This window comes from Lathamus discolor, chromosome Z (genome assembly GCF_037157495.1).
Source record: "Lathamus discolor isolate bLatDis1 chromosome Z, bLatDis1.hap1, whole genome shotgun sequence".
In the NCBI taxonomy this organism is placed as follows: domain Eukaryota; kingdom Metazoa; phylum Chordata; class Aves; order Psittaciformes; family Psittacidae; genus Lathamus; species Lathamus discolor.
The window spans coordinates 83,092,189-83,105,347 of NC_088909.1; the positions used below are offsets into that span (position 1 = coordinate 83,092,189).

The 13,159-nt window shown below is 45.1% G+C and overlaps 1 protein-coding gene across 4 annotated transcripts in view; it reads right to left on the reverse strand.

Annotated features, from left to right (window-relative positions):
- Nucleotides 1-11,553, reverse strand: part of KANK1 (KN motif and ankyrin repeat domains 1) — a 33,408-nt gene extending 21,855 nt beyond the window's left edge. Inside the window, exons 1-2 of one of the 4 annotated variants that reach the window (XM_065661735.1) lie at nucleotides 11,477-11,553; nucleotides 6,500-9,154 (exon numbers count right to left, since the gene is read on the reverse strand). In XM_065661735.1, the coding sequence (XP_065517807.1) occupies nucleotides 6,500-8,723 (2,224 nt within the window). In that variant the 5' untranslated portion in view covers nucleotides 8,724-9,154; nucleotides 11,477-11,553. Of the gene's footprint in view, nucleotides 1-6,499; nucleotides 9,155-10,079; nucleotides 10,393-11,476 lie in introns of those variants that run through there. The other 3 variants (XM_065661734.1, XM_065661733.1, XM_065661732.1) reach the window with 3 other exon arrangements.
- Between the last annotated feature and the right edge of the window lie 1,606 nt (nucleotides 11,554-13,159).

A 13,159-nucleotide genomic window follows, 5' to 3' on the forward strand; every position in this document is an offset into this window, starting at 1 on the left:
ATACAGTGTAGTTGAGCACAACGTGGAGCTGCAGAATTTCTACATGTGTTTTGCAATATAGTAGGGGATCTTGGAAAAGTTCCTTAGCAATTTAGAAGCAGGAGTACGGTAAGACAAAACAAAAAACTTACAGACTTAACTGTTCATAAATCCTTATGCAGAAAGCTACTTTCATCAGTTTCAGAGTGAAACAAATGACTGGAGCATCTTCAGCAGCTTAGCCCCAGTGGCTTGAGGGAAGGAGAGCATCTGGTTTTAATTTTTTAGAAGGAAGCTCCTCTCCTAAATCGCTTGTGTTTCTTTCAAAATCTCACCAATTTAAAACAGGGTGACAGCAAAACTAGTATACATCAGCAGCAGATTACCCATGCCATTTGTGGCACCTATTAAATCCATTCATTGTTATTAAGATGCTATTACTCTTCCCAACCGCAAACCTTCCCTCGCATTTATGAGTGCATGAGTAGTCATGTAAATTCACTGGGCAAGTTTTAAACAGTGTTTTCTCCCCTTGAATTTCTGCTGAACTCGCGATAACAGAAGTCTGGCCTTTTTTACCTGCTTTTGAAAAATTCCATTAACCTGATGGAAGCAAACCTAAGCATACTGTAAAAATGATTTAGCTGGACAATACTTCTAAACCACTGGAAACAGAGAAGTGCAAACAATGCCAGAGGAATTAAATACCATCAGGATGAGAACCTAGCTCTCTGGCTGGAACATCACAGGCTTCTAGCTAAAAAAAGGGCACAAGATTGCTGCCCACGTGCTAGCTACACAAAGATTTTATTTTTAACCTCTTGATCAATGCAAGCATTTATTTGCACAATATGTTTATAACAGCAAATGACACAGCTTATACACTCCTTATTAAAGACAGTGCATCAATGTTGTCTGGAGCATATACAGCAAGGAAATACTTTTTTCACATTGAATGATTTCTTCATAGTAGCAACAAGCTCCCTAGAAACTCCTGTAATTGAAGAACACAAACTGTTCTTCAGTGGTCTTAAATCTTACTAAGTTGCTTTATCCTTAAAAACTTATCTTCTTCATCTAAGTAATTTTTAATCCACTTTCCATTTGATCTATACATCAGAAGTATTGAAGATACAAAACAACATTCTACCAAGGTAAATAAAAAGGCAGCGATGAGCAAACATGTTAAGTTTAAACATTTACAACAATTGATATTAACCCATCCGCATGACAAATGTGCCACCTGCAGAAGACTAAGCATAGTTTCATTTTCAAACGTACTTTTGAACAATTCCAGGTCAGAAGACAGTGAATTTAAAATTTCAGAAAAAAAAACCCTGCCACACAAAAACCCATTATATGATAAGCTGATAGGAGCCAGACTCACTTGCGGCCCAGACGTACATAAATGTTTCAACAACCATTTGGCTCCAGGGAAAATGCTCCTTCTAGCAGGACGGCTCCTTTAATCGGATTGCAAGAATAATCTCAATTTTATTTTCGCTCTTTCTTTAACCAATTTCTTTGTGTTGAGAAGCTGCTTTCCATCCCCAAACTAGCTTGTGAAGCCATTTTATTGAAACTGAAAGTCAAAACTAATTCCTCTAATTGAACAAGACTGAATAAAAAAAAAATTCCACTTCTGTGAAGCACTTAATCATCTTATTTATGAAGTGCTCTCCTTTCCAAGACAACTGCGTGTGAAGCTCAGTGAAAGCCATCCTTAATTTCCCTGACGAGTGGTGGATCAAAGCAACTCATGGTGCTGGGCAGAGCAGGAAGGTCATCTCAGAGCTTTTCTTTCTTTCTCATTTACGAGGAGTTGATCTCAACTGATGCTCCGTTGTTGCTGCAATACAACATTTCCATTGAAAAATGGGAATCTTCTGCATTAAATATTCATAGATGTGCCTGTTACCATGGGAGTTGAACTCTGAACAAAGCTCAGTGCCTGAACGTCATGCCTCTGTGCCATAGCACTGGGAAAGAACTGAGGTTTTACCAAAGCCACTCTACCAGAGAGGCTAGCAGGCTGCAGCTCACCACTCTAAGCACCAATAGATTTGAAAGAAAAAATGATTTAAACTGTGGCAAACGATGCTCTTTATTAACCAAAGCAGAAGTGAGGAGATAGGTGTCACTCCATATAGTGCTGCCACAAAATGAAAGCAGCAAATAGTGTAATGATAATATTGATAATAGTAATAAGCTTGTGTTAACACATGGAAGGTATGTCAAACCTTTTTGAATAGGTTTATGGAGTTTCACTTCAATAATGTCTTTATAGAACAATTACTGACGAGGATTTTGATATAACTGGATGCGTATTTAAAATCGAACACCCCCTTCTCCCCCAGGCACCTCAGCTTCTAATACAGAGGTTGCTGCCATTTTTGAATGACATAGGCATTTGAACTTTATAAGTTGTCACAAATAGCAGGTCAACAAATACCACCTGCCATTAGAAAAACAGAGATGAGGCACTGTATTCTCTGATGCCAGCCAGACATGCGCATGAAGAAATCTGGCACACAGATGGGACCATCTGCATGACCATTCTGCATCAGGCACTACCTTCCAGAAGTATGAAAAATGCTTCACATACGCCAGTCACTAACAGATCCTGTTTGTTACACAAACAAGCACATCTGTACAGAAACTTAACCTGGTGATTAAAGCATGCATCTGGGGCAGAGCTGAAGCTGAGGGCTTCATTCACGTGCCTGGATGTAGACAACCAGTGTGATTTCTAGCAGCCCAGAGCTCTGCAGGATCCACCACCTCAAACAGCACTGGCACTGAGCATCAGGCAAGCCTCAACTCTGAAGAGGCACTAACATCGTCCATGTTGCCAGGTGATGGGCTGCCAACCCACCAAGCAAACAGTCTTTGAGAGAAGAATCTACAAACTTCATAAAATAGAAGAGCTCTGAAGAAAAAAAGAGCTTTCTCCAATTCCCTGCTAGTTTTGCATTATGAGTGACAACACATAGAGAGACAACCATGGCCACAGTGTCTCATTAGTCCCACACACCAACACTGGACAACCAGGGGCTCCTGGGATGACCATGATTCCTTCAGTCAGTCCATTGTCCCTCAGCCTGACATCCCAGATGGAAAACTGAAAACCTTGAAAGATCTTTCCATCACATAGCACATCATGTTTTCCTAACCCACGAGACTTTCCTACACCACTTGCTTCCCACTTCCTTTCACTCCCTCAAGTCTTAATTCAAGAAGTTGCCTCCTTCCTTATGATGATTAGTGTAATGCTTCCACTGGGGTGCTCAGTCAGGATTGCTCCAAAAGTGACTGTAAAACTGGTACTCCAAAGATCCCTGAGGCCAAATATCCATGCGTTTTCAGGTCAAACATGCTCAGGTAATTTTTCACGGCAACAGCAGAGGAGCTGCTTTTAAATACCACCCTTGCAAACTCCTTGCCTATGAAAGGCATCCATCTACAAGATCTGTGAAAAGTCCATTTAAGTAAAACCCCTATCAGTGACATTAGGCCTCTGTCTCATACTTTGCAAAACATATCATACGTGCACTCAGCTGTAACTTTATGAAACTTCCCAGAAATTCTGTGATGATAAATGGAGAATCTGAATACACTTGCCTCTCTTAGTCCTCCTATATGCTGTCTGGTTTAAAAATAAGGATCGGTTAGCATCTAGGTTTGTTGCCCACTTCCATACAATCCAGCTGGACACAAACAGGGTGCCAGTGCTGGCAAACATGACTTTGCGGAGTGGAAATTGGCCTGTCTGACAAGCAGGGTTGATTTCCCTGACATCACTAAGGCTTCTAAAGGACAGTGCTTATGTAAATAGGAGTTGCTTAGTTACTTAAGTGAAGGTGTTTATTTTTCAACAAGCAATATACTCATTGCTGATAGACCCAGCACAGAGATCATCTCAGAGGTCCACCTGGCTTGCGCTTAGGGATGTCAGAGACAGAGTCCGTCCGCATCCTGTGCGGCAAGCTCCAGCTCTCATGCCTGTGTCTCCATCGCCTGCCACAAGCTGCACTGTGGCTGCAAGACACCCCTGCAGTATGCCTCCATCTCCTCAGCCCAGGCAGGGATTTAAATCTGTAAAGCTGAGAATGTGACAGATGTGTTACCTCGAGTAGCAGAAGCAGTATGGACCACTAACCTTTTAACAAAGCATACTGGTACCCAAATCACATGCCTCCAAGCCAACTCAGGTATTTTTGCCCTAAAAGGACCTGACCTACAAGAGGCACTTCCTAAGGGTGCTCTTTGAATAAAATATTAAAGACAACATTACTGCTGCCAATCTGAAACCAGACACTTCTGCCTCTATTTTCAGCCTGTTTTTCTAAGAAATCAACGCCTGTGTGAGGTCGTGTTTCTTTCAATAACTTAAACCCAATTGCTCATTTTAACCATACCAGAGCTATCTTGAGGCACTGATCCATGGAATAAAAAGGCTTTATTAGTTCCAGTGCTTACAGACTTGTTTAAGTTGGTGCTTCATTCAGCAAACATCTTTCTACAGAATAAAAGTAACACATCATCTGTAAAACCACACAAACAAGCAGAAGAACCAGCAGATAAATGCAGTAAAGACAGTAATTTTGAAATTAATACAAAGAGAAGGAGAAACATTTCATGCTTCTCTCCAGTTCTCTATGGGTCTAAACTGTTATAGCCCAGAGCTTGATTTATGCATACAGTCCTGGTGTGCAGTTCTCACCAGGGCCTAAAAATAAAAGAGATTTTACACTCAGCATCCACAGCTAAAGAGAATGGCATTCCAAGTTAAAATAAAATTATTCTAGAATAATTTTATCAAGAATGTGAAATCTGAATCCAAGTAAGAATGGTTTTATAAAATATGATCTGCTGCTCCACCTGTGTCTAAATACTTTAAGATCTCTAGACTATACATTTGGAACTAGATGATCTTGAGGTCCTTTCCAACCCTAACTATTCTATGATTCTATGATACTGTATAGTAAAAGCAGGAAAGGAATTGAGGATTTACAGCTAGTAAAAAATCTGGTTGACTGTTTTTAAGGACATTTATGGTGTCCGTTAGATTTTATTATTATAGTATCATTACTTGTAAGAAGCCCAAAATACAAAGTGCATACCAGAAAGATAATAATATTGCATACAGAGTATCACATTGCATATATGTAGACAAGATGTCATCTGTTTTCTTTACCACTACATAAATGTTGCTTATTGCTTTACTACAGGAAGCTAAACTTTTTACTTCAGCTTATTTAATGGATGGTTCCATTCAGGGTATGAACATTGAAAAGAATCAGATTTACCAAGCTGCCTTTAACAAAACCAGGTAAAATTTAAGACTGTAAACAATCTGCAAGAGCTTTCATATAGCAGTTCATTAGCAAATAATATTGCAACGACATTAAATGGTATTTACTCAGGATTATTTTTTTCCCAATTCAGCACCCATGACACAGATGAATTTCCACAAGTTTTTCACATTTCCTTCATCTCTTGTTTCAGCCACTGTATGGCAGGACCAAGAAGCCAGTATCTAACAGTCACTGCTAGAGCATTACATATTGGTGTTCAGTAAGCCAACATTTCTACATTTAACAGTAATGTGCTTGGATTCACCAGTAAGGTATTAGAAAACATTGCTAAGTTTTGAACTAGACTATCAGACACCCAAAATTAATAGTAATTTAAAAAAAAAAAGTAAGCAACTTTACCCCAGGGAATAAAGAAATCCCTCAAATTAATTGTATAAAAAATATTAAAGTTAATAAATAAACGCAAGGAGTATTTAAATCTCAATTCTTGCCTTTTCTGAGTGTCACCAAAACCTCCAGCAGTAATTACAGCTCATGCCTTTCAATCATGAGGCTGTAATTAGTCATTAGGACAGTTATTGGAACAGAGAAGATGCAAGATGTGGTTTCTGTGAAGTGCTCTGGAGTTACCAATTATAAAGCAATCAGACTTGCTGGAATGGGGAAAGCACTCCACAGGTCTCTGGCACAAGGAATGAAGGCAGTGGAAGAAACATTACAAGACTCAGAGAAATGTCTGTGGAAACAAGTCAGTTTGATAAGGTGCTGAATGTGACTTTCAACTCTGTCAAATCTTACACTGTAGATTTAAAAATTGCATGCCAGGTTTAAAGCAAGGACAAAATTCCAAACCAACAGGCATTAACTTTGAATATTCTTGAAGCTATAAGTGAAGTCAACACCTTGCACAGTGGCCAGACCCTGCATACTTTTAGATATCTCTCTTGCACGGTCAGAGCCATCATCACTAGGTCCCTCAGAGTCTGCTGGACTGGGAGAGATTAAATCACTTGTGTTTTCCTCAGTTACCAGTGGTGGGCTGGACACAATACCCAAACACACACATCCCGCAATGACATTACGTTCTGCATTTCACCAGGGATGATCACACCTGCTTTTAGTCTAAGCGAGAGCCGAGGAGGTGACTGACCTGTAGCTCTGGCAAGGAGCTGACCAAACGCCTGCCCAGACGCTGAGCTTACCTGACGTGGTGCTTCTCTCCATGCACTGCTTCTGAAGGTCCAGGCTCCGCAGCTCCTCTGTGCTGGCATATTTCATGACAGAGTTGATAGAGCTGAGGGTGCTAATGAGCTGCGAATTGAGAGATCCGATCTGGGAGTGGGGCTCACCAAAGGCTTCTGCCAATTCACTGTAATTTTCAGCAAGCAGCATCTGCTGTTCCTGCAGCAGCTTCTGCACACGTTCGATGTAGTGATCCAAGCCTGTCCTCAGCTCAGGTGGAGGCAGAGGGCTTTCCAACAGACCACTCACCGGATCACATACAGACTCCCCACCAACTCCGATGCTCCTGGTGCCAGATGGCACAACTGGCAATGGAGGAGGTCCGCAGGCAATGCTCCTCATTTTAAGACCAACCAGGTAGTTCTCATGAATGTTTATCTGCCCAATGCCACAGTCTTTGGTTTTTACTGCACAGGGCTTTTCAGAGCCAGGGTGACTAGAGAGCAAGGTGCCCACTCCAACCGAACGCGTTTTGGCAGATGCGTTTATGTCTTTCACCCGGCCATCTCCTACTGCCACGCTCCTTGTCTCCATGCTCTCTGTGTTCGTCTGTTTATCGCAGCTGCTCAGAGCAGTGTTTGTCCCACAGTCTGCCAGGGAGGCTACCTCCGTGCTGGTACACTGGCTCACCATCTCCAAAGCAGTGCTGGTTTCTTGGCTAGCCATAGAAGGCACGGCCATCACTGTTGCCTCCATGCTGAGCACAGCCTCTGTGGCCGTTTCGCGGGACACGTGCTCCTTGGGGGTGCAAACCACCACGTCCACTGAGCAATCCCCACAGCCCACAGACATCACCGCTGCAGCTGCCTGTGCCACCCAGCGGGGACCCGGCATGCCTGCCGGCTCCTCTGTGTTGATGCCAGCCTCACAGACACTTGTCTCTATACCCACTGCCTTATGGCACAGCTCAACAGAGTTTCCTGTGCCCTGGTCTCTCACCTCTGCCCTCTCCCTCACCAGCCACCGGCTCATCAGGAGCTCGGGGCCCACAGCCACGCTCTGCATGGCAGGTCTGCAGGAGGTGCCAACGCTGCTCATCTGAAGGTGGTTTCCCACTGATGAATCGGCAAAGTCCATGTGGTCTCCCACCATTTGGTCTCTTGTCTGTACAATGGCCTCCACCATCCTGCTGATGACATGGGGCTGAGCCATCACGGCTTTATCCACTTTTTTCCTAGACCCGGCTGCCTGCAGCTCCTGTTTCAATTTGGTCATTTCTCTGTCATGGGTTGTTTCCTTTAACTGAACCTCTAGCCTGTATATCTTCTCCTTAAGGGCTTCGATGGTCTGCTGCTGAAGCTCTATCTCCTTCTCAACCTCCGTAGACAAGCCAAGCATAGCCTCCGTCACCCCAACTGCACACTCTCTCGTTTCTTTCTCTGTCCCCACAGCTACTTCTTTGTGTTGCCTTGCAGATCTGCTGTATATAACCACATCATTCATGTTCTCATCAGCACCTACAGCAACAGATCGGGCTTCTTTTGTCAGGCTTTCTCTGTTAACCTGAAAGGTTGCTGGACTTTCATAGTTGCTATCCTGTATTTTTTTCTCCAGAGCTTGCATCTCAGCAGTCAGCTGTCTGAACTCCTCTATCCTTTGAGAGCTCTGCTCCACACTCTCCATCTCTTCCTCACAATCAATATACAGTTCTCCACCTCTTCTCACCTGAGACATGTGTTCCCACTGCTCTGCATTTCCTGCACTGTAGGATCGCTTTCTGAAACCATACGTGTCATTCTGAGTGGCCTTCCTGTGGTTTTTGAGTTCAGCCATCATGTGCCTCTTCTCTTCCTGTAACACTGAAATTTTGACCTGCAGCACAGGAATGGTCTTGACTTGCTCCTCAAGCTCCTTGAGACGCTTGAGGGCAACTGCCATTTGCTCCCTGATGTGCTGCAGATGCACTGGACTCACGTTGGTGACCGGCGTGGATATTCCTGAGCTCATGGGGCTGTGACGAATGGAACTGCCCAAGGAGGAGCTGAAGCAGGCACCGTAGTCACCGTTCCCCTGATACCCATTCTGTAACTGCTGAGACATGTGACCGTACCCGCTGGATCCCACAAAAGAGGGGAGGGAGCTTGTGGAGCCCATGCCTCCAAAGCTGGAAAGCCGGGGCCTGCGGACATCTCCAGGTATAACCTGCATCATCCTCTCCTGTTCAAGTCTCCTCCGTGTTTCCATGAGCGTTTTTGTTACAAGGAGGTTATGCCGAGGAGGCTGGGGGGAGGGAGGAGGAAGCTGCTTAATGTCGGGAACAGTTAAGTAGGAAGGAGATGCTTCAAAGGAAACCGAGGGTCTTGCAGAGACAGACAAGGTCACCTGACGCTTTGTTGTCAAACAAGACTGCTTATTCTCATCACTATTTGATGAAGAAAGAGACTCCGTGGAGGTCCAGCCACTGCACTGGCTACCAGAGTTCTTGGTACCTGCCAAGGCTGGTATGGCTTTCCTCTTCTTCCGGACGTTTAGTTTCTTAATGGTATTCCCCTTTTGTATATCATCCACATACTTCAGAAAATCCAAGTCTAGCTGGTAACCGTAAGGTGTTTCCACAAAATAGGGGTCCTTCCGTTCTTTTTCATCTTCTCCATTTATAACAACTTCCTCTTTTTCTGGAAAAGAAGAAATAAAAATCAGCATTGGGAAAGAAACTATGTATCAGTAAACTGCATGCTGAAACACAAGCACAGAAAGATGGGTGCTCACAGCCAGCTGGAGGCAGAAACTGCTGCTGCAGCTCAGCAAGCAGACCAACTTTCTGCTGACACTAAATCCCGATCAACTTAAAAAGTTAATCAGTAGGTTTTCAAATGCTGAGAAGCGCATACACACATAAATGTGTCCACAAGAATATACAGAGACCTGTTAGCAAAGGGGCACATAAGTGGCACAGCTAGTAGCTCAAAGCTGTCCTTCCCTGAGTATTTCCACTCTTTAGTGTCACACGAAGCTTTCATACAAACTATGCTGGCACATGATGACCACAGGATTACAGCGAACCACACGAATCATCCAGAGACCAAGTTCTCCAAAGGCTGCACTGGAGCAGCCGAGGGGAAATCCTACCCTGTTCCTTATGCAACCAATGCCCTTAGAGTATATACAGCTCCGCAGCTGGTTTATGGCGCAGGGAACTGCTGCTGCTGCAGGAGCAGCGATGCCGATTCGCTCTCACCCGAGCTCACGTTACTTCCACCAGTGCCTTTGCCCTTGTCATTTTGAACTGCAGGAACCCCCAGCCCCAAGACAGGCAGCGGGATCCCCTTCCAGTGGGGTCCCAAATCCTCCCCTGAGGAAGGAGACTGGCACCCCACATCTGAGGAACACCCGCCTGCCCTCCAGACGCGGCACTCGCCTCTCCGCACAGCAATCCGAACAAAACTCCACCGGATCCACCGCAATCCCTTGGGCTGAGTATTTATACACAGCGCTGCTATACAACCTGCTCCTACCGTCCCACATATAAAGGAAGGAAAAGGAACCCAACTGTTGCGAGTTATGAGCTGGAAGAACAATAAAAGCCAGCTTTCCGGTTACCTGAATTAGCCACATGCCTCTGCCCCCACACTGCAAATTTTCCAGCCACGTATGGCTGCCCCAGCTTCATGTGTCACACGCCGAAGCCCTGCCTCCCGCCCGGCTTTCTCCTTCTTCACCCCATAAGAGCTGCCCGCACCCGCGCAGCCCCGGCCGGCCGCGCACCTCCGACACACTGACCGACCGACCGACCGCCGTCAGTCCGCCCGCTTCCCCCGGCCCGGCAGAGCCCACCGACCGTGCCGGGTGCGGGGCCGGCCCTGCCAGCCGGGCGCTGCTGCTTGCTGCCGTGGCTGGAAGTGAACTTAGCTCTCCGTTTCGTTTTTCAAAGGCGAGTCTGGAACCCGCTCCTCTTAAAGAAATACAAGCCTCGGGAGAGCCAGGGAAGGGGGGGAGCGAAGAGGGGGGGGGAAAGAAGAGAAACTCTCGATTTACGGCAACTACAGGAAGTGACTTAATGTTGTTCTGAAAAGTTTCAGGAGAAGGGGGGAAAAAAAGCTCCTGTTTTTCCAGTTTCCTTGGCATGCTTAAGAAAAGCTTTGTCTGCAGACAGTATACCTGCTTTCATGGTGATCCTTTATGCTTTTGGCTACCACAGGACACCCGGAGCAGTAGGTAGAAGGAGGATGCTGCCGAGTGAAAACCCACCTTCCCCAGCACGGTAAAGGAATAGGATGGAGACACAGACACAGGCAGAGGAATGTGAGAACCACAAAAGTGGGACCGACCTAGGCACATTGATATTTTGGTTCTGCAGCACGGACAGTCTGTGGGGCAGACACAAACATAACCTCACACACACCCCTCCCCGACCACATGCTTCTGTTGAAAGACCAGAGTCTCAGTATGCTGCAGTATTTACTTATAGATGTACCCAAAATAGCCATATAAATACCACTGTGGAAGCAAAAATACATGCATACACACATATTTAAGCACATAAGCACACAGCTCCTTCCAGCAGGACTGCCTCAATGTCAGACAGAGAAAACCTCCAGGACTCCCACTGACAGGGAGAGAATGAGACAGAGCATGCTGTCTGAATTACTTCTCTTCCTTCCCAAATTGAGTACTCTGTTCCCAGATTCTCATCCTGGCTCCTTTCCCTGCAGACAGAGAACTCCCTCCCACACCCCACAGCTCTTTTCCCTAGCTTGGTCACTTTCCTGCCTGCACCCTAGGTTTGTCCCCACTCTCACACTGGCCCTCTTTCACTGTAGTCTCCTAGTCTCTCTTGGCCTTCTTCCCACACTTTGGATTTCTCACCCATTTTCTGTACTTAAATCCATCTGCTTGCTCCACCGATTCTAACCCAAAATCTGGTTATACTCTTGCCCTTCATCCCGGGCTTGCTTTTGGTCACTTCACCTTGTAAATTTAAGGTCCATCAGTTTTACCTGTTCTCCTCTTTTTCCCAGTTCCTTTCCTCTGCTTCTCTTGGTCCTTCTCTTCTACCCAGCAACATCTCTGATTCTCCCATCACTAGACCAGTGAAGTCAGGCAGCTTCTCTAAGCTGTCCTTGGGCACAATGCACAAAAGTTGGATGGGGGAGGGAGGAACAGACTGTTTGGAAGCCCCAGGACTTAGGAATTAATGCATCATTGGAAAAATATTCATAAAACCTCTAAAAAGACATGCAAATCTCATGTTAAGTCATGAGAGCCAAACTGGAAGCTCAGGCATATTTTACTTGTTTTTCATGGGGGAGTATTAAGATTGCTCAACACAAACCCATAAAAAATAAATAATGGTAATAAAATAATCACACTGGCAGTGAATCCCTCACTAAACCCCTCCACAAACACCTGCAGGCAGCTCAGTGTCTTCACAATGAAATCCCTTTGCTCCTCGGCTGAAGCTGGCAGCACTACCACAACACAGTTCCTATCTGCCTCTCCACAAGCATGAGACTGTGTGTGGAGCTGGCTGCCTGAAACTTCCCCTAGACCAACACAATCCCAGCATTATGAGTTGATCTCTGGAGACGTTTCTTGATACGTTAAGACAAACGAGGGTCAGGCGTGCAATCTACCAACAACCACACACCACCGATGCAGTGTGCAGGAGCTGCGCCAAGCCTTTGTGCATTTTGCTGTCTCAGAGAAAGGGCCAAAATGGGTGTGCCTGGTAAGCATGGAGCAAAGCAAAATGGATCGCTGTTTTCAAGCAATAAAAATGGTTTTAGTGGTTCCAAAAGGAAAAAAATAAATATATATCATAAAAAGGAAATTAATAAACCCCTGATAAGAGTGCGACCTTTCTTCTTTTCAAGCCTTAGGTCCTGGATGAACCATGGATGCCTTACTCCCTAGCACTGGTGAGTGAGTACGAAGTGCTACACAAGCAGGTACCTCAGATTAACCTTAGAGGAAGCTGTATCAGTTTGCATGTCAGCCAGAAAGTCAAGCCTTCATCTCCAGAGACCTCAAGTGCACCAAATATTCCTACTCCATTCACCCCAGCACACACAGAAGTACTGCAGCAAATCCTGAGCAGTACAAACACTCCTATTGGGCTTCTTGTCTCATCCTTGGCCAGCTGATCGTGGGCACTGCTAAAACTAGAAGAATTATTATTCCCCGGTCTCTGCTGTAGCTCAGGCAGATACTAATCATGGCACTGTGTTGCACCGAACCAGTATATGCAGATGCACAAACACATACACTTTTGCCTGTGAAAATGCTGCAGACACTCCAGTTTTCTTTAAATGCAATGAGACACAAACACATCACGCTTTTAGGCCAGTACGTGTGAAATAAAACACTCTGTGAAGTGCAGAGGCCTCGTTGTGGTACTGTCACTATTAATGGATTTCTCCAGAAGTATACAAATACTTAATTTCCCCCTCCCTGCTGCAGGATCACCATGGACAGGACACAAGCAGCATTTAAAAGATGCACTCTTCAGTTCTCGCCTCCTGCACTGGAGGACTGGCTCTGTCCAAACATTCCAGTCTTGCCAACTTCTACTAAATTATATCCTACCCAATGCACTACACAAGAACATCAGCATATTAACATTTTGAGTCAGCCCTAACTGGGTCCACACTAACCATGTCTGCTCCCAAACCAGGAGAACT